At 43.6% G+C, this 20784-nt stretch overlaps 1 protein-coding gene and 1 pseudogene across 2 annotated transcripts in view; both read right to left on the bottom strand.

Annotated features, from left to right (window-relative positions):
* Nucleotides 1-20784, bottom strand: part of ABHD12 (abhydrolase domain containing 12, lysophospholipase) — an 82874-nt gene that overhangs the window by 12280 nt on the left and 49810 nt on the right. For both annotated transcript variants that reach the window (XM_028524501.2, XM_036009420.1), the window contains 3 exons: nt 8997-9102; nt 5861-5980; nt 2594-2624 (listed from right to left, as the gene is read on the bottom strand). In XM_028524501.2, the coding sequence (XP_028380302.1) occupies nt 2594-2624; nt 5861-5980; nt 8997-9102 (257 nt within the window). The remainder of the gene's footprint in view (nt 1-2593; nt 2625-5860; nt 5981-8996; nt 9103-20784) is intronic.
* On the bottom strand, nt 13257-20473 carry LOC114506532 (annotated as a pseudogene).

Genomic DNA, 20784 nt, shown 5'->3' with positions numbered 1-20784 from the left:
ACAGCTGATGAAGATGAAGACCAAGTAGAAGGCAAGGTCTACATGCCTGCTTGCAACAGCCCCCTTTGTGTGGGAAGACCAGCTAGGCTCCCATTCAATGAGCCTGACATCTAATTTTTTCTTTAACCTGTGTTTTATGGTTTTATTTGTATTCATTTTTATTTTTTAAAAATATGTTTTACTGATTATGCTATTAGAGTTGTCCCATTTTTTTCTCCCCTCTATTCCACTCTGACCTGCACCACCCCTCTCCCCACCAGCACTCCCCACAACCTTAGTTCATGTCCATGGGTCATACATATAAGTTCTTTGGTTTCTCCATTTCCCATACTATTTCTTAATCCTGTCTATTTTCTACCTATCATTTATGCTTCTTATTCCCTGTACCTTTTCCCCCATTCTCTCCCCTCCCCTACCCACTTGATAACCCCCCATGTGATCTTCATTTCTGTGATACTGTTCCTGTTCTAGTTGTTTGCTTAGTTTGTTTTTTTCAGGTTCAGTTGTTGGTAGTTGTGAGTTTGTTGTCATTTTACTGTTCATAGTTTAGATCATCTTCTTTTTCTTAGGTAAGTTCCTTTAGCAGTTCATATAGTAAGAGCTTGGTGATGATGAACTCCTTTAACTTGACCTTATCTGAGAAGCACTTTTTATCTGCTCTTCCATTCTAAATGAAAGCTTTGCTGGATAGAGCAATCTTGGATGTGGGTCCTTGCCTTTCATGACTTGGAATACTTTTTTCCAGCCCCTTCTTGCCTGCAAGGTTTCTTTTGAGAAATCAGCTGATTGTCTTATGGGAACTCCTTTGTAGGTAACTGTCTCCTTTTCTCTTGCTGCTTTTAAGGTTCTCTCCTTATCTTTAATCTTGGGTAATGTGATTATGATGTGCCTTTGTGTGTGCTTCCTTGGGTCCAACTTCTTTGGGACTATCTGAGCTTCCTGGACTTCCTGGAAGTCTATTTCCTTTGCCAGTCTGGGGAAGTTCTCCTTCATTTTTTCCAAGTGATTTTCAATTTCTTGCTCTTCCTCTTCTCCTTCTGGCACCCCTATGATGTAGATGTTGGAATGTTTGAAGTTGTCCCAAAGGTTCCTAAGCCTCTCTTCATTTTTTTTTGAGTTCTTGTTTCTTCACTCTGTTCCAGTTGAATGTTTATTGCTTTCTTCTGCTCCAGATCATTGAGTCCCAGTTTCTTTCCCTTTACTGTTGGTTCCCTGTATGTTTTTCTTTACTTCACTTTACATAGCCTTCACTTTTTCCTCTATTTTGTGACCATACTCAACCATTTCAGTGAGCACCGATTACCAGTGTTTTGAACTCTGCCTCTGATAGGTTGGCTATCTCTTCATTGCTTAGTTCTATTTTGGGAACTTTGATCTGTTCTTTCCCTAGGGCCATACTTTTTTGCCTTGGTGCATCTGTTATGTTGTAAGGGGCAGATCCTTAGTTATTCAGCAGGGCAGAGCAACCCACATTGCTGGGTTGTGGCACTGTATTTAGGGGAGGGGTAGGAGAGCGAACAGTGCTGCTTGCTGGGTTCTGGCCGGCTTTCAGTCACTTCCCCAGCTACCCACAAGCAATTTCGGCACTTCTGGTGCTGATTTCCAGGTAGGTGGGCCCTGTGTACACCTAGGACCCTGTGGGTCTCTCCAACAAACACTCCTGTGAGGCTGGGAGTTTCTCCCGCCAGCACAACCTCCACAGGTTTTCTTCAGTCAGAGGTTTTGAGGCTTCATTTCCCCATGCTGGAACCCTGGGTTGCGTCATCTGTCTCACTCCCCAATTTTTCTTCCTGGTTATCTGCACGCAAATGTGGGACTGCCCAGTCCCCCAGCAGCTGCCTTGCCACGTGTCTCTCAGCCCTGCTTTCTGTCTCACCCCTCCTCCCAGTCTGGATGAATGTTTTTTCTTTAACTCCTTGGTTGTCGGACTTCTACACAGTTTGATTTTCTGGCAGTTCTGATTATTTTTTGTTTTTAAATTTGTTTGTTATTGTTGTTCTTTTGGTTGTATGAGGAGGCAAAGTGTTTCTACCTATGTCTCCATCTTGGCAGGAAGTCCTTGAAATCTGATTTAAATGCAACCAACACCCTATGAAGGTGAGAAACTTTTGTGCTAGCCTAATTCCTGAGCCTACAACTTAGGAATAAAGTACAGCTCCTTAACTACTCTGTCTTCATTCCTTTTATATATGAGTAACACACAAACAAGTTTAAACAGCTTTTATGTAATCAGCCAATATCTATCATAAGATCCACAAGGTTCATTTATTGTGATTTTGGAAACTATCCTTGGAGGCAGCATTGTAAGAAGCACTCCACGGTGGAGTCATCCACAGAAGCAATTATCTGACCACCGTGATTAACAACCAAAATAATTAGGGGACTCCCTTCTGTTCATGCCACCTGGAAAGAACAGACACGATGACACCTGGGCAATGCTTCTTCTGTTATAGACCATGTGGACACTGTTCTTCTTGTTATACACCACCTGGATACTACTTCCTCAGTCATACACTATGTTGACACTGCTCAACCCATCATAGACTGTGTGGATATTACTCTTTCTGTCATAGACTGTGCCATCTTCACCTACCTTGTAAAGTTCCACTCGGTGGTCACCTCCTCTAAAATGTCAGGGAGAAGGAAACAAGAATAGGTGTTAATGCATGTTCTTAAAGAGGCAGGCCCAGGGTCAGTCCTGGAGCTTCTGGGTCTTTACTGACTTGGTACCCCAAAACATATGGGAAGGGGTGGAGGGCATTGATGGTGGAAGGTGATGTCCTCCTTGGGATATCCTAAGTGGCTCCAAGTTTTTTGCTAGCAATACTGTGCCAAGCAAGGAATACTCTCAGTATTTTGGGGGTATATGTTAATTATTATCTTATTTTTATTTTTGACTAGGTAATGCATATGTATGGTACAAAACCCAGAAGACACAAGAGTATACACAACAAGCCTCACATTCCTGCCTCAGAATCCAGCCTCTTTCTCAGCTTGCTAGTGCCCAGGGACCAAGTATAGACAGAACAGAGGCACTTCTTCACTTATAGACACACACCCACAGGGATCTGCCACACACACCTCTGCCTCTTTCACTCAATAAATCACAGCCTACTCTCAGCACACTCTTTTTAGTGGTGGTCGCTTTGCTCATCTCATGGTCATTTGGCTCTTTCCCACCTGCTGCTGACTTAAGTTTTGCTGCTGTAGACAGTCTGTGATGTCCTTCCACATATATGTGCCCCACATGTGGGACTTGTTACTACACAAGGAAATGCTAGTCAAAGGTGTGCAACATAACCTTGACAATCACTGCTAAGTCCTTCAGATAAACACTGCTGAGGTCCCTTGCCTTTTACCCAGAGTATGTGAGAATGGCTATCTCCCAGCTCCTCACCAAAGACTAATGTTTTTGTGGGCACTTTATTACTGAGGCTAAAATAGGGTATCACACATCTGAACTACTTCACATCTGTATTCTTTGTCTAAAGACCACCTATCTCTTTCTACTTTTTTTCCAATTGCTGGTCAGTTGTTACTGTGGACAGACAGGCTCCAAAGTGGGAAGGGGGCTGCTTCAGGGCAGGAAAGCATGTTGGCAGGAGTGCTCACCCTTCTCCAGACTTTGCAGCTGTTTTCCTTTTCCTAAAAAAGATTTTACTTATTTATTTAGAGAGAGGAGAAGGGAGGAAGAAAGAGAGGGAGAGAAACACCAAAGTGTGAGAGATACATCAATCGGTTGCCTCTTGTACTCCTCCAACTGGGGCCGGTCTGGCCTTTGACTCAAGCATATACCCCAACTGGGAATCGAACTGGCGATGCTTCACTTCACAGGCTGGCACTCAATCCACTGAGCCACCCCAGCCAGAGCTGTTTTCCTTTTTTATCACAAGCGTTTTGGCCATTTTGGATGTGTATGTAGGTGTAGGGGAAGGCATGTCCTTGGGAAAGACAAGGACAAGATGAGGGAGGAAACCAGTATAATGCAGAAATAAAAATACAAAGAAATGAGTTTCAAACCAGAAGGAAAAACTGCACAATGTTTTCCATTATCTTTGGAAGAGTTCACGGTGCCTCTTATCTAAATCTTCCAAATTCCCTACCTTGAACAAAAGGAAGGGTTCAGGGCGTAATATAAGGGTGGCAGGAGCCAGGGGAGTCTAAAGCTCAAGGAGTGGCACAGGTGTGGTCAAAGAGCAGGGGTGGGAGAGATCTGCAACACAGCAGTTTTTGGGACAGTGGTAGGGAGTAGCAAACCTTTCAAACTCATACTATTCCTTTAAGCCTGAAATTATAGGCAGGTATTGTCTTATTTACCATGTGATTGGCAATGCTTAACTGAAACTTACTAATGTAATAAATGACAAAATTCTCTCATTTACAGAAGAGCTGTTTGTAGCAACTTGCTCTTTAAAAAGTCTAAGAGAAACCCTCCACAGCTTGTCCCAGACACGGATAAAAGCAAATAGCCAAGTGCGTTCATGATTCAGTAAGGAGGTACTTCTATTCCCCTGGCTCACAAACCATCTTGTGGGCCACACTTCCTGGACTTCCTGCATATCCTCTGCATAGTCCCCTGTCCAGACACCCACTGGAAGGGCCTGCTTTCCCTTCCAGGAAGGCCTGTGCATTGTTCCCTTTGCAGGTTCTTCCTATAAAAATGACCACCCCCTACCCCAGCCTGCCACCATGGCTAAGGCACCAAGCAGTGGTCCTGCTTCTTGCCAGCTCCATGATGTCTCTCTCACATGACCTAGGCAGCTGCAGCAACAGTGACCCTCCTGGGGTTTCAGGCAATGCTTTGTTCAGAAAATGCATCTTCTCTTCACCCTCTACCAGCTCTTCCACAGAGACTCTTCTGAGCAAGGCTGACCACATGGGGTGGAAGAAGCCCCCTTTATACCAAGGATGGTGGTAGCTCCAATCTAGATAGTCTGACAAACATGTCATCAAAGTCACTCTCGAAAAAACATTGGGGATAAACCTAGACAAGAGCTTACCAGCCACAGACAGTTGTATTTCATCACTGGCCCAGCAGGATGCACTGGCACTGCTGGCTTACAGCTGGAGGTAGAGAACTCACGAAAGTAACCAGGACCTAAGAGTATGGTGGGGCCACCTTGGACGATGAGCCTGTCTGTTCACACTCAGCTGGGATCTCTGTGCTGGACTCCCCTGTCTTCAGCTATCTCTCCTTCAAGGCCGACCCTACTTCTTCTCAGCACTTGCTGCCCTTTTTAGGAAGTATTCCTCCTCCTCCAGCAGGGCATGCCTATCAGCAAGAAAGTGCCAATCTACCTGCTATCTTCATACAGGCTGACAGACGCTGATATAGAACATGAGGCAACTTTCCTCAGGGCATGCTGGGGCCCTGAAGAGTCACACCACCCCTCCCTACCCCTCTGAGGGACCACCACTTCCTCACCTGCTGAGAAATCTTGTTCCTTAAATCAAGGGCCCTCAGACTACTTGCTCTTTAAATTACATTAGGAAGAAGGATACATCTGGAGCACCTGTGTCACTCTGACAGAGATGCAGCCTTCTCCATCCCACCCCAGTCAGTGTGAGCTATAGATAAAAGGTTTCTGATCAGAGTTTCCCACATCTTATTAACATGGCGCTTCCCAAGGAAACAGGGTCTGGGCCCCACTTGGCACACAGCCCTGCCTTGTTCTGAGCCTATGGGAACACTACTTCATATAAGTTTCACCTAGACCCCACTCCCTGGTTCTGGCAAATCCCATAGGAACTCTGTCTTTTCTTCTATTCCCCTATGTTCCCACTCCCTCTTTGCAGTAGGTCATTAACTCGACTACACCAGCACCACAGGGAGGACATACACATGGGCTCTTCTCCTCACCGAGTGCCTGCATTCCCGTGCAGATACAGGATTATAGGGTAACTAGAAGCCAAGGCATCTTCATACCACATCTGGTCCTTCCCTTGAGCGGTCTTCCACCAGACAGCGGGAACAGTGTGCCTGGAAAAAGAAGCAGAGGGAAACAGCATCATCAGATGGTGATGAGTGTTGAAGGAACAACTGTGTAGCTCAAGTCATAGCTGAGCAGACAGCAGGGGACCAGTAGGCTGAAGAAGCAAACTGTCCCTGTCACCAGAATAAATAACTACTGAACTCAGAACTCCAAGGTGCAGGGATAGCTTTTGATGGCTGAATTGGAGATTTTCTGACTTGTAAATGGACCTCTATTGAGCCACAAAGGCTCACACTGGTAGCAGTTACCAGGGATGTGGGACCAACTGTTTCTTGAGTAAGAACTGGAAGCTCGGTGAGGAAAGTTGCCACCTGGATAGGTCACCTGGGACTAGCACAGAATGGGCATTTAATAAATATTAGCTAAACAGCAGCATTTCCCCTTGATGTGAACCCCGGGTCATGGGGTCCGCCACCTTGTGGATGAGACTAGAGAAATTCACACGGACTACTGAATCCTGTGGAGGAAAAAGGACAGCATGGCTTCTCTTTTAAGAAGAGAAAAAGCCTCAGAGCACCCCAGCCACTCTCTCAAGGGAAGAGTGCCCCGATCCTTTTCCTTGACAAGCTTTTATTGCTTTTTCTGAGCATATTACATGATGGTCCTCATTTACTATGCAGAGGTTCATTTTAGGTGGTTACCTTTTACAGAAAACAAAGGAGAGGATGTTGCTAATCACATCACAGAAGAAGGATATTTGCAAATGCAAAGGGAAAAGTGGTTGAACTGGTTACACTCGTCCTTGGAAGGTTTAGCATAGATTTTAGGAAGTTACTTTAAAGATATGCAGTAAATGTTTGCTGCCTCAATTCAGGGTGAGGGAGTTTTAGCAAAAAGCAAGTCTCAAAGCAGCCTAGGTACAATGCAGGCCTGATTCCCCATGGGAGAGCCTATCCACCATGGGTGTGGGTCCTTCCTGCAACCATGCCATGCAGAATAGTCTCCTACATCCCCTCATACATATCCATATTCTTAAGCTGTACACAATTTAACTCAGTGTACTTAAGATAGTATCATGTTGCCACATGTGCTAATTCAGCAACACTAATCTTTAAGAGCTGCACCAGGATCCTGGCCACTCTTGAAGCACCATTTGTAATGTACAGCACATTCCCAAGCCTGCTCTCAAGCTGTCTGAGAGCAGACCCATGTCTGCAGGAGGAGGTGTCACAGGCTGCTCCATTCCATGAGTGAGCTGACACTCAGCCATCTCATTCCACACCTGACCAGGGTTTCAGAGGCTCAGTCTATCTGGCCAAACCCTCCTTCAAAGAAATGCTCCAGTTAATCTTAACTCAGACCATGTCATATACTGTTAATCACTGGGGAAAATTTGAATTAATAAAGTTTTTCTGTAAAACTTATTTAAATTAATTAGTAAGAATCTTTACAAATACTGTAGCAAATGATCGGTTTCTTATTTTCTAGCTCTTAAGTTTCAGCATCTCATTTCTAATGTATCTTTTGACCTGTTCCAGAGATCACATTTTAGGTGGTTCTGTCCACTGTAATTATCATTCACCTATAATTACAAACTTATGGGATAGAAAGGTATATTTTAAAGTTGCTGGGGGCTGATGTACTTTCAGTAGCCAGCCTACTCCAAACTTGGGGCTCCTGACAAAAGCCCAGGAAGCTCACAGTCAGAGAAAAGGAGACCTATTCCTGGGATTCTCCTCCTTCCTGCCAGGTGGATAACTATGCCTACGGACAGGCAGCTGAGAATGAGCTGATGTCCTAGATCATCCTCAGATTTCCTCTAAGCCTTTGCTGGTGGGAGGATCTGATGAGGAACCTGGTAGGGCAGTTGGTGAGCAGGACTTACTGCTGCCAAAGGGCCCACACTGTCCTCCCAGTAGCACAACACACAGGTGTGGGGCAGGCAGCAGATGACCACCAGTACACAGCCTGGCTGTCACTACCTAGAGACTTGTCCTTGTCACTAAATACAACTTTCTTGAGTAGCTGCTTTGAGAGCTTTCAGCCTAAGTATCAGCACCACAAACATCCCTCTGCAATAGGAGGAAGTTCATGAAGACTAAACCCCATGTCTTTAAAGCACAAACCCCCATTAAGCAGCAGAAAAGACAACCAATTCCTACCAGACAGTTCTAAGCAAAACAGGTCAAGCTTATGACTGAAGATGGAAAAGAAAAATGCCCCATGTGCACAGAGTGGTTGACTAGAAATGACAAAAGACTTGAGAGTCCCAGCACCAAATGATAAGAACAAAAATTTTCCTTCTCATTTTATGTTCTTTACTCAGGCCATTATTACCGATGTGTGAACTTACTCACAATCCACACTGGGAAGCTATTTACAGCATTTCATTTAAAAGCTTCTCACATACACAGTGGTCTTCTGAGACAGCAGGGAGATCATTTATGGCTACTGAAGAAGAAACTCAGATAGAATAAGGGGCACCACAAAAGATTGGTCCATTTTAATTTAGTTGTTCAAAAATACCCACTTATCCACAGGAAACAAAACATTAAAACAAATAAGGACAAAGAATTCCAGAGCTGAAGTCCAATTCAAATCTATGGCTACAAAAAGTAAACACTAAGAAGACAGCAAAAACCATGATTACCAACTGCCAAAGTGCTGTATGTGAAAAGGAATCAAGCCATTTTCAATATCTAGACATTCCTTTCTATGTAAAGAAATGGTGTATCTCAAACTTGCACTCACAATTCTATGTTTATACTTTCTTTGTTTCTAGTATTTTCTTTTCCCCTAGAAATAAGGCTCTCTACAAAAAGCAGTCTGGTTCACAAAGCTGTTTGAAAGCCTCAGAAGAGTTTGGTGCTCCATTAGGATCAACTTTAGCAAAGCTCTTTGCTTTGGGAATAAAGCAGGTAAAGATAAAGATGCACATGCAACAGTTTCAGAAACTGCTGTCAAGAACAACACTGGCCACATGGTGCAGGAACCCCCACGTGTCCCCTAGAGAGTTCACAGAGTCAGTGCCTCAACCCTCCAGCCACTTGCCCAGACACTCACCAAACTCCAATGGTCACGTCTTCCTCTGGTTGGAGGTAGTAATTACAGGTGTGATTCAAACCTTGATCCTGTGGTTTTTTCAAGTCAATGAAATAAGGAACCCTCACTGTGCAGGACAAAGAGATGGAAATCAGTATTAGTAGGGGTGGACACACATGCATATAGCAGAGGTGAAGCTCTCAGAAAAGTGCCAAGGCTTTTGCTCTGGCCTCAGGTAGGGTTGTGCATGAGCCTTTACTGGGACACTGAATGAGTCTACAGAACTTCCAGCACGAACAAGATCTAATTAGAGACAGACACACTGACGATTGTTCAAGGTGTGGGAAGATACATATGAGGAAGGCAAGATCCCTGAGAGACCTGAGGGTCAATGCAGGCATGAAAGAGGCTGGAGACAAGGCCAGTGAGGCCTCCAGAAGCAGCTCAGATGAGTTGCAACTGAAGGCTGGAGCCAGGGTGCTGGTGGGAGGGATGGTGGGAAAGGTGGCAGATGGATGTTGTTCTGGAGCTGGAGCCAGATGACTCAGCCAACTGAATGCGGACGTGAGCCAGTTAAATGGGATTCTGAAGTTTCTAGTGCTGTCACTTACCACAGAAAAAATGGCAGAAGATGAGGTGTGGGTGCAGGGAAGTGGATGAATACACAGAACCCATCCAGAGTTAACTGCTGTCAAGTGGGCAACAGAGTAGGAGCCCTAAATGTGAAAACTGATCTGCCAATAAGGCCAGATTCTGTGATGTGCCACACTATGGAAATCCTGGGGCCATTAGACAGATTAATAAGGGCCACTGACTGGAGGATTGCAGGTAAGTGAGAAGGGCAGGGAAGAAGCAATAAGATCACAGTGTGTACTGCATAATTCCACAGTTATTGAAAAAGAAGCAAACAACATCAACACCAACACCACCCATGTATGGATGGAAAGAAATACAGAAAAACACATGCCAGGCTGTTAACAAAGTTGTGTGTGTGTGATGCTTAATTTTTCCTTTATATTTGTACCTTTATTGCTTGTGGCAAACATATTTGAAGATATGGGGATACACACATGCTCTTTCCTCAAAAATTCCCTGAGCAAACATTTCAGACCATGCAGTGAGACAAATCCTCCCACCAGTGCTGCTTTTTGTACCTCTAGCTTCTTAATCCATAGCTTCCCCAAGAAGCAGGCTAATTTCTAAAAACTTTATTTCCTCTCAAAAGACAAATGGCGTCACATTTCCTAGTGCTTCTACTGTGTCAGCACCATGTTGTTTGTGCTGTCACCACAGCACCTCTTGTAATCAGCACACCATTCTGAGATAGGCTGATACTACTGCAGTTTTATATTTCTTGTTAAGTTGCAGCTCACACAGGACAGAACTAGGATTTGCACCTAGGCACCCGGACACCATGGCCCACACTCTTGACTAACTGGACAGGAAGTAAGAAAGGTAAACTGGTTCTAATCCTCACTGGCTCCAACTGCCCTGTTATGTGTTGGCTTGTGCCTCTTACCCCAAGAGGATACACTGAAGTGCTCAGAATGTTACCTTACTTGGAAATAGGGTCTTTACAGAGGTAATCAAGTCTTTTAGATAGATCTTGATCCAATATAACTGCTGCCCTTATCAAAAGGGAAAACTGGGACTCAGGGAAAGACAAGGACAGAAAAAGGTATGTACATACACAGGGAGAAGGCAGTCATGTGACAAGGGAGGCTGAGACTGGAGTGATGTGCAGCTACAAACCAAGGAACACCATAAATTGCTAGCTACCACTAGAAGCTGGGAAGAGGCAAGGAAGAATTCCACCCACACTCAGAAAGCATGGCACTATTGACACAATGCTTTCAGACTTCCAGCCTCCAGACCAGGGAGACAGTAAATTTCTGATGTTTTAAGCCCACCCACAAATATATGGTATTAGTTACGACAACCTAGGAACAAATGCAGCCATGCTGTGGAGTTTAGATTTTACTCTGGCAATGGGACTCAGAGAAGGCTCCTGACCAGAAAGAAAGCTAGTGAAGGACTTCTGTTTCTTGCACTGTTTCAGATGTAGACACCTACTCCTACAGTCTCCACTTTGGCACTTTGTTCCAAGCTGTGGAAGCTGAAGGCTGAAGCTGGATATGACAGTTCCTCATGACAACTGTGAGGTGAAATGACTTCTTCAATAAAACTCTGAGTATCCTAACCTGATGCCCACTGTCAACCTTACACTCTGACTCACTTAATCAATTATGCTCCTAAGGTGGAATTACCTACTCCCAGCCCCAGTGTCAAACAGAAAGTGGGTGTCGCCAAGGGCTGAGGGCACTTGGCTTCTGTTGGCTCAGCTTCCAGGCTTTGATTGGCTCTGTATCCGGACAGAAAGCCACCATGCTATGTACACACCACCCCAGAGCTCAGGACTGCTCCCTTGAAAAGTATTTACAAAGATTAGCAGCTAATCCTGAAAGCATTCAAACCACAGAAATCTAGGAACTGAGGAACTCATTCTACAAGGCTTGTCTTCCAGTTCACTTTTATTTGTGTTTTAGAAACAATTGTAAAAAAGGAAGCAGTGAATGCATCAAGTGCAGCAAATGCTGTCCATGCATCTCTCCTCCACTTAATGGAGATCCCTGATCACTCCTTGGGGTCAGTGACACAGCTCTAGAAAGAAGTATGGCTAGAGGAACCACATGGCCACTACTGGTCTAAGTGAGCAAAAATGCACAAAGCAAAGGAATGGTATTAAGGGGAAGAGGATGCTTGGGATGGCCTCAGAAGGGTCAGAGGGTCTGCCTAGACAAGAACACAGCTCACTCCTGTTGGCCAGTAACAGGTAGGCTATGGGCCAGTGTGATCATCTATCTGCCTTGGTCACAGTGACTCCAAGATGCTGGCTGGAGCCTACCCTCTGGGCCCCTTCATTACACAAAGGGTTGGAGTAAGAACAGAGCACAGGAACTATAGGTGAGGCAGCTCACTAGGAGTTACAAGTTCTACCTCACACAAAGCTTCAATGTGTAGCCCAGGAGCCAATACACAGGCCCCTGTGCCAGTGAGCCAGCAAGGCCCATCCAGCTGCCAGGACCCAAGCTTTTCCTCCTTCGTGTTTTTGCATTATCTACTCTCTGGCCACATCTACTATTTATTAGCAACCACAACCATCAACAGGCATGCATTAGAAAGGATCCTGCACAAATGGTTTTCAGTGAATAACCAGTGAATCAATACATGAATGAAGGGAAAAAATTGTATTCTGTCTTCCTTTTCTTTTAAACTAATCTCGAAAATATGATAAGGTGAGAGACTGAAACAACTTAGTTACAAAGGCAATTTCTGACTGCCTGGAGATTTTACTTATCGAGGCTATAGCTCATTCCAGTTACTGAGCAAGAAGTAACCCTGAAACACTGAATGATGTGTAGAGTCAACAAGGGGAGAGCTGGGAAGGCTCTCTGGGTTTTATCAAATTCCAAGTCCTTGATGCAAGCTGTATGCGCTTCCATAAGAAGAAAAGGAATAGAAAAAAAAGGCTATTAGAAGTTAACAGGGACTGTTAAGGGAAAGCAAAAAGAGGAGGCTTAAGGTCTGTTGTCCTGGCAATTGTTGAAGTGAATTGGCTGGCCTTTTGCTTTAAAAACAAATATATAATTCATATGTCTACCCTATTTTCACAAAAAGCCCAAGGCAATGTGCAGAGAGAAGTAGTTCTGTTGCAGGCCTCTGAACCAAAAAATTTCTCTTCACGAGGAGACAGTTCTAGATCCAAGGCAAAAGAATTGCTGTGAGTATTGAGAAGCACATACTATCTTTATGTGGAAAACAGACAAAAGACCAACCGGAAATAAGTGACAATGTTAGTAATTTTTTCAGAGCGATTTTCATTCTCTTCTTCACTATTTCAGTTAATCTTTTGTTTGATTTTAGAATGATCATACATTTTGCTTGTGGAAATATATTTAAAATAATGCCTTAAATCATAGGTGCTAAGCTCCTTCTAAAGCTTATTGATCTGAATTACAAATTTGATTTCATATATATTTACTGTGAACTTAAGAATATCCAGTGGGATTTATTTAGACTTTGGGCCAAGATGGAGGCATAGGTAGACACACTGTGTGTGCCTTGTCGCACAACCAGAAGGACAACAATTATTTGAAACAAAAAAACAACCAGAACTGACAGAAATCTGAACTGTATGGAAGTCTGAAACCAAGGAGTTAAGGAAAAACAACCGTCCAGACTGGTAGGAGGGGCAGAGACAGGCAGTCGGGCAGAGAGGATTCATAGCAAAGCAGCGGTGGAGGACTGGGGCCGGCAGGGCTGCAGCTGGCCAGCAAGGTAGCAGCGGGTGGAGCAGGCAGTCTCACATTCATGTGCCGACAAACCAGGAGAAACACCTGGGAAGCCAGACAGACCTCGAAACCCCGGGGTCCCAGCACTGGAAATAAAGCTTTAAACCATGTAATGAAAACACCTGTGGGGGTTGAGGCAGAAACAGGAGAAACTCCCAGCTTCACAGGAGAGTTCACTGGAGAGATCCACAGGGTCCTAGAATGTACACAGGCCAACCCACCTAAGAATCAGCACCAGAAGGGCCCAATTTGATTGTGGGTAGCGGGGCAGGTGACTGAAATCTGGCAGAGAGCAGAGCAAGCACTGGTGTTACCTCTCTACCCCTCCCCGACATACCATGTCACAAAGCAGCAATGTGGGTTGCCCTGCCCTGGTGAACACCTAAGGCTCCACCCCTTATATGTAGGAGGTGCGCCGAGATTAAAAAAATGGCCCAAATGAAAGAACAGATGAAAACTCCAGAAAAAACACAACTAAGTGATGAAGAGCTAGCCAACCTATCAGAAGAACAGTTCAAAGCACCGGCAATCAGGGTGCTCACAGAATTGGTTGAATTTGGTTGAAAAGTAGATGAAAAAAATGAAGGTTATGCTAAGTGAAATAAAGAAAAATGTACAGGAAACCAATAGTGATTGGAAGAAAACTGGGACTCAAATCAGTGGAGTGGACCAGAAGGAAGAAAGAAACAACCAAACAGAACAGAATGAAGAAACAAGAATTCAAAAATGTGAGGAGAGGCTTAGGAACCTCTAGGACATCTTGAAACGTTCCAACACCCGAATTACAGGGGTACCAGAGGGGGAAGAGGAAGAGCAACAAGTGGAAAAGTTATCTGAACAAATAATAAAGGAGAACTTCTCCAAACTGGCAAAGGAAATAGACTTCCAGGAAGTCCAGGAAGCTCAGATAGTCCCAAAGAAGTTGGACCCAAGGAAGCACACACAAAGGCACATCATAATCACATTACCCAAGATTAAAGATAAGGAGAGAACCTTAAAAGCAGCAAGAGAAAAGGAGACAGTTACCTACAAAGGAGTTCCCATAAGACAATCAGCTGATTTCTCAAAAGAAACCTTAAAGGCAAAAAGGGGCTGGAAAGAAGTATTCCAAGTCATGAAAGGCAAGGACCCACATCTAAGATTGCTCTATCCGGCAAAGCTTTCATTTAGAATGGAAGGGCAGATAAAGTGCTTCTCAGATAAGGTCAAGTTAAAGGAGTTCATCATCACCAAGCCCTTATTTTATGAAATGTTAAAGAGACTTACCGAAGAGGATAAAAAAAATGTATAGCAAAATAACAGCAAACTCACAATTATTAACAACCACACCTAAAACAAAAGCAAAAACAAACTAAGCAAACAACTAGAACAGGAACAGTACCACAGAAATGGAGATCACATGGAGGGATGGCAACAGGGGAGTGGGAGGAAGAGAGGGGGAAAAGGTACAGAGAATAAGTAGCATAGAGTGTAGGTAAAAAATAGACAGGGAGAGGGCAAGAATAGTATGGGAAATGTAGAGGCCAAAGAACTTATGACACATGGACATAAACTAAAGGGAGGAATGTGGGTGGGAGAGGGTGTGCAGGGTGGAGGGGAATGAAAGGGGGAATGGGACAACTCTAATAGCATAATCAATAAAATATATTTAAAAATTTTTAACTGTAAAATACATGTATATTAAGAGGCATTTGATTTTTCTAGCAGAAATGGCAGAATTTCTAGGAATTTATCATCTCTAAATTTTTGTCACTTGTGAGAAGCTCAAATTTAAAAGGAGCTAACAACATACTATAAAAATCAAGGGACTTTTGTGTTTCTGACTATAATGTCCCTTTGTTCATAGTCCCTCCAGCACACAAGAATTTCAGTTTACACATGAACACAAAGCTACAGGGCTGTAGATTTCCTGATGGCAGAATTCAGAATTGACACTGCATGCCTTTTCCAACTTTGTTGGCTTCCAGGTACCTTGGGCTAGTGCCTTTGTGGCAACAGGTATGTGTGGCATGCTGCTCTCTGGATCCTACCACACAGTGGAGTCCAGGCAAATACTTGAATTGAGTTGATTTTATTCAGATCAATTATTTGGGCTACTTTAGACACAGCCCACAGATTTTGCTCTGCTGGTTTCCTAATGAAATTGAAGTATGTTCTACAGGAATAGAACTTTGGGTTCTATTCCAGCCCCCATGGCATAGCCCTCCAGAAGAGAAGGGCTATGGTTTCGACAGTGGTACTGCCCTGTGCCCCCCAGGGAGATGCCTGTCCCTAACTCTTTCTTCCATATATCTGTTGCATGGGAGTGGGATCATTTACAATGGTGTTCTTAAAGGAGATTTTTAGGTAGTTGTCTGTGCCCCTTCTCCTGCAGAGGAGGTGGGGGTCACTAATACTGTCCAGCAGTGACTTGGCAGTTTCACCTCATGCTGCTGGGGAGCCACCACCATTCTTGTCTTCTCAAAATGTGAATCATGAGCCTGTGGATTTCCATTTGGATATCAAAGGAAGTGTAACAGTCTCTTGGGCCTAAAAATATGATTAAAGAATACAGTTATACCTCAGTTCTCAAACATCTTCCATCTCGAACAGTGTGGTTCTCAACAAAGTTGTTTATTTTTTAACTATATTTTATTGGTTATTCTATTACAGTTGTCCCATTTTATTTTCCCCTCTATTCCACTCTGACCTGCACCACCCCTCTCCCCACCAGCACTCCCCACAACCTTAGTTCATGTCCATGGGTCATACATATAAGTTCTTTGGTTTCTCCATTTCCCATACTATTTCTTAATCCTGTCTATTTTCTACCTATCATTTATGCTTCTTATTCCCTGTACTTTTTCCCCATCCTCTCCCCTCCCCTACCCACTTGATAACCCCCCATGTGATCTTCATTTCTGTGATACTGTTCCTGTTCTAGTTGTTTGCTTAGTTTGTTTTTTTCAGGTTCAGTTGTTGGTAGTTGTGAGTTTGTTGTCATTTTACTGTTCATAGTTTAGATCATCTTCTTTTTCTTAGATAAGTACCTTTAGCAGTTCATATAGTAAGAGCTTGGTGATGATGAATTCCTTTAACTTGACCTTATCTGAGAAGCACTTTATCTGCCCTTCCATTCTAAATGAAAGCTTTGCCGGATAGAGCAATCTTAGATGTGGGTCCTTGCCTTTCATGACTTGGAATACTTCTTTCCAGCCCCTTTTTGCCTTTAAGGTTTCTTTTGAGAAATCAGCTGATTGTCTTATGGGAACTCCTTTGTAGGTAACTGTCTCCTTTTCTCTTGCTGCTTTTAAGGTTCTCTCCTTATCTTTAATCTTGGGTAATGTGATTATGATGTGCCTTTGTGTGTGCTTCCTTGGGTCCAACTTCTTTGGGACTATCTGAGCTTCCTGGACTTCCTGGAAGTCTATTTCCTTTGCCAGTTTGGAGAAGTTCTCCTTTATTATTTGTTCAGATAACTTTTCCACTTGTTGCTCTTCCTCTTCCCCCTCTGGTACCCCTGTAATTCGGGTGTTGGAACGTTTCAAGATGTCCTAGAGGTTCCTAAGCCTCTCCTCACATTTTTGAATTCTTGTTTCTTCATTCTGTTCTGTTTGGTTGTTTCTTTCTTCCTTCTGGTCCACTCCACTGATTTGAGTCCCAGTTTTCTTCCAATCACTATTGGTTCCCTGTGCATTTTCTTTCATTTCACTTAGTATAACCTTCATTTTTTCATCTACTTTTCAACCAAATTCAACCAATTCTGTGAGCACCCTGATTGCCGGTGCTTTGAACTGTGCATCTGATAGGTTGGCTATCTCTTGGTCGCTTAGTTGTATTTACTGTAGAGCTTTGATTTGTTCATCAATTTAGGCCTTTTTTTTTTTTTTTTTTGGTCTTTGTCGCACCTGTTAGGTATGGGGGCAGAGCCTTAGGTGTTCACCTGGGAGAGGCAACCCAGTTGCTGGGTTGTAATGCTGTATGTGCTGGCAGAGTCCTAGAGGGAACAATGGCACTTTCTCTACTCTGTCGGGTTTCAGTCTTCCTCTGCTTCCCCCAAGCAAACTGGGCCTTTCTGGTGCTAATTCCTGTGTGGGTGGGCTTGTGCACATTCTAGGACTCCTGGGTCTCTCCAATGAACTCTCCTGTGAGGTTTCTCCCAGCACCTCAACCCCCACAGGTGTTTTCAGTCAGTGCCCTGAGGCTCTATTTCCCGGCACTGGGACCCTGGGTTGTGTGGTCTGTCTCGCTCCCCAATTTCACCTGGCTTATCTATGTGTGAATGTGGGACCACCAGGTCAGCCAGCAGTCTTGCACGCAGTCCCTTGCTTCACCAATCACCGCCTCACTTCACAATTGCCACCTTGCTTGGTCTGCCCATTGCCACCCCAAGCCCAGGGTCTGGCAGCTGCAGTCTTGTGTGCCCGGGATGCCTTACATGTCTGGTGCCACCACTTTTTGTGCCTCGACCCCTCCCTGCCTGACAGCCTAACTTTGCCCTTCCTACCAGTTTGGATGAATGTGTCTATTTTAACTCCTTGGTTGTCCCACTTTCATACAGTTCAATTTTCTGTCAGTTCTGGTTGTTATTTTGTTTAAATTGTTGTTGTCTAAATTGTTGTTGTCCATATTTGGTTGTGCAAGGAGGCACAGTGTGTCTACCTACACCTACATCTTGGCCAGAAGTCCTAAAATTTTTTTAAAGAAATTCTCACTAGTTTGATTTTTTTTTAATTTGCATGATTTACTTTCTATCAGTCTTTTCTCCCATGCTGCTGCTGCTTTTTAAAAATATTTTAAGTATTTATTTTTAGATAGAGGTGAAGGGAGGGAGAAAGGAGAGAAACATCAATGTGTAAGAGGAACATCAGTTGCCTTTCTTTTTTTTAATGTTTTATTTTTCTTATTTTATTTTAATTGTAGTTAAAGGACAATTTTCTATCTTTTACTCCCATCCCAGCCTACTCACCCAGCCCTCCCCTCCTCCGTCCCATTTCCACATGCCCCTAGTTTTTTATCAATGTGTCCTTTATACTTGTTCCTGTAAATCCTTCCCCCTTTCACCTGAAATTCTCTCCCCTCTGCCCTCTGGTCACTGTCAGCCTGTCCCTATTTCAGTGTCTTTGGTTATATTTTGCTTGTTTCTTTGTTTTGTTATTTAGGTTCCTGTTAAAGGTGAGATCATATGGTATTTGTCTTTCAGTGCCTGGCTTGTTTCGCTTAGCATAATGTTTTCCAGTTGTATCCATGCTGTCACAAAGGGTAGGAGCTCCTTCTTTCTTTCTGCTGCATAGAATTCCATTGTGTAAGTGTACCATAGTTTTTGGATCCATTCATTTACTGATGGGCACCTAGGTTGCTTCCAGCACTTAGCTATTGTAAATTGTGCTACTATGAACATTGGGGTGCATAGGTTCTTTAGTATTGGTGTTTCAGGGTTAAGATAGAATCCTAGCAGTGGAATTGCTCGGTCAAAAGGCAGATCCATTTTTAGTTTTCTGAGAAAATTCCATACTGTTTTCCATACTGGTTGTACTGGTCTGCAATCCCACCAACAGTGCACGAGGGTCCCTTTTCTCCACAAATTCTCCAACACCTGTTGTTTGTTGCTTTGTTTATGATGGCCATTCTGACTGGTGTGAACTGGTATCTCATTGTGGTTTTAATTTGTATCTCTCTGATAGCTAGCGACATTGAGCATCTTTTCATTTGTCTCCGAATCAATCCTCCAGTTGCCTTTCATGTGCCCCCAGCTGGGGACCTGGCTCAGAACTCAGGCATGTGCCCTGGTCTGGGATCAAACCTGTGATTTTTCAGTTTGCAAGGCTGGCACTCAGTTCACTAAGCCACATCAGCCAGGGCTGCCCTGCTTCTAATGATATTAGAATCACCTGGATGAATAATAGCCAGTGTACATACTCAAGTATTTTACATACCCTTTGCCCAATTCAGTATCATTGCCATAGCAGTGATGGACAACAGTTTTAGCCAACATGGTGTAGTACCCTATTTCAGATTTTCTCAAGTTTGGCCAGTTGTCGGTGAGGATCACCAATTTTTCTTTGCCTTGTCTGATCATTTTCAGAGTATGCTTGTACCCCAGCATGTACTTTCCACTTTTTATAACAAGTTGGAGCCTAGGTATGATCGACTGCAGTGACTACTTCATCTTTTTTGTGGCCACCATCTTTCTGTCTTAGGTGCAGGGTAGCCCCCAGCCAAGAGCAGCTGCCAAGATGACCAAGGGGCAAGAAAGTTACAGTTATTTTAAGACCAAATAAAAAAAACTTATTTTGGATTTATGAGCATTAAACATTGATCTTACTATTTGTTTCTACTCCTACTGTTCCTCTTTAGAGCAGAAATTTTCTTTTAGCCAGCGACTTCCAAGTTTCTATCAGTAAGTCTATTATAGAATTAGCACCTCAAAGTAGTATATCAAGACACCTGCAGAACTGGGAGCACTTGTGTTACTACGGACAAGGGGTTCTGGAGCTCTACGACACACAAATCCCTAATGCCAGCCATCCCTCTCCTAGCATGGACCAGGCCAATTACACATGGACTATCTCAACATCTCCTGTCAGTGTTCCCCCTGATCCTCAGGCTTTTCCTCCTCCCTCCTCTCTATCAGCTGCTCTGCTGCCTCCACAGTCATCATCCTCAACTTCCCTAGCCTCTAGCTCCCAAACACATAAGGATCAAATCCACTCTTTGCTAACCAAGGGAACCAAAGAGCACGCATACAGGCTACTTCATCTGGTTCAAATGCTACACATACCCAATTTGAAGACTATCATTTATGGAACACCATGTTCTATCCTGAAACCTCTAACACACAAATAGTCCCTTCCCTCCTAGCTTCATTTGGTAGGTATAAAATGGTGCTCCTTAAAAGGATTATTCCCAGAAACTATTTATGTTCTATTTCACATGCTTGACACTTCTGTATCTTTCCCTCCCACTTGCAAAAAAGTAAATACATAGCATGGGAAAAAAAAAGAAAAACAAACACCTTTGGAACACACAAGGTTCAAGATATCTCAAGGAGACTGCAACACTGTAAAACCAGCATATAATGCCACAGAAACCAAAGTATATGTCAGTTTTTAAGTGACAAAAATTTTGACTTTTTTAAAAGAAAAAAGGCCTTAATTATTATTTTTTTAAAGTGGCCATCTTTTGCCCTGGCTGGTGTGCCTCAGTGGATTGAGTGCTGGCTTGCAAACCAAAGGGTCACTGGTTGCAAACCCAGGGCACATTCCTGGGTTGCGGGCCAGGTCCCCAGTAGTGGGTCTATGAAGGCAACCACACACTGATGTTTCTCTCCCTCTTTTTCCCTTCCTTTCCCTCTCTCTAAAAATAAGTAAATAAAATCTTAAAAAAAATAAAGTGGTCATCTTTTCCAAGGAGAGTTAACCTTCTAGACTAGACAAGTGACAAAGCAACTTCAACATGTTTACCCACCTCAGCTAAAG

Source organism: Phyllostomus discolor, chromosome 9 (assembly GCF_004126475.2).
Source record: "Phyllostomus discolor isolate MPI-MPIP mPhyDis1 chromosome 9, mPhyDis1.pri.v3, whole genome shotgun sequence".
Taxonomy (NCBI): domain Eukaryota; kingdom Metazoa; phylum Chordata; class Mammalia; order Chiroptera; family Phyllostomidae; genus Phyllostomus; species Phyllostomus discolor.
This window is presented reverse-complemented; position numbering and strand designations above follow the sequence as displayed.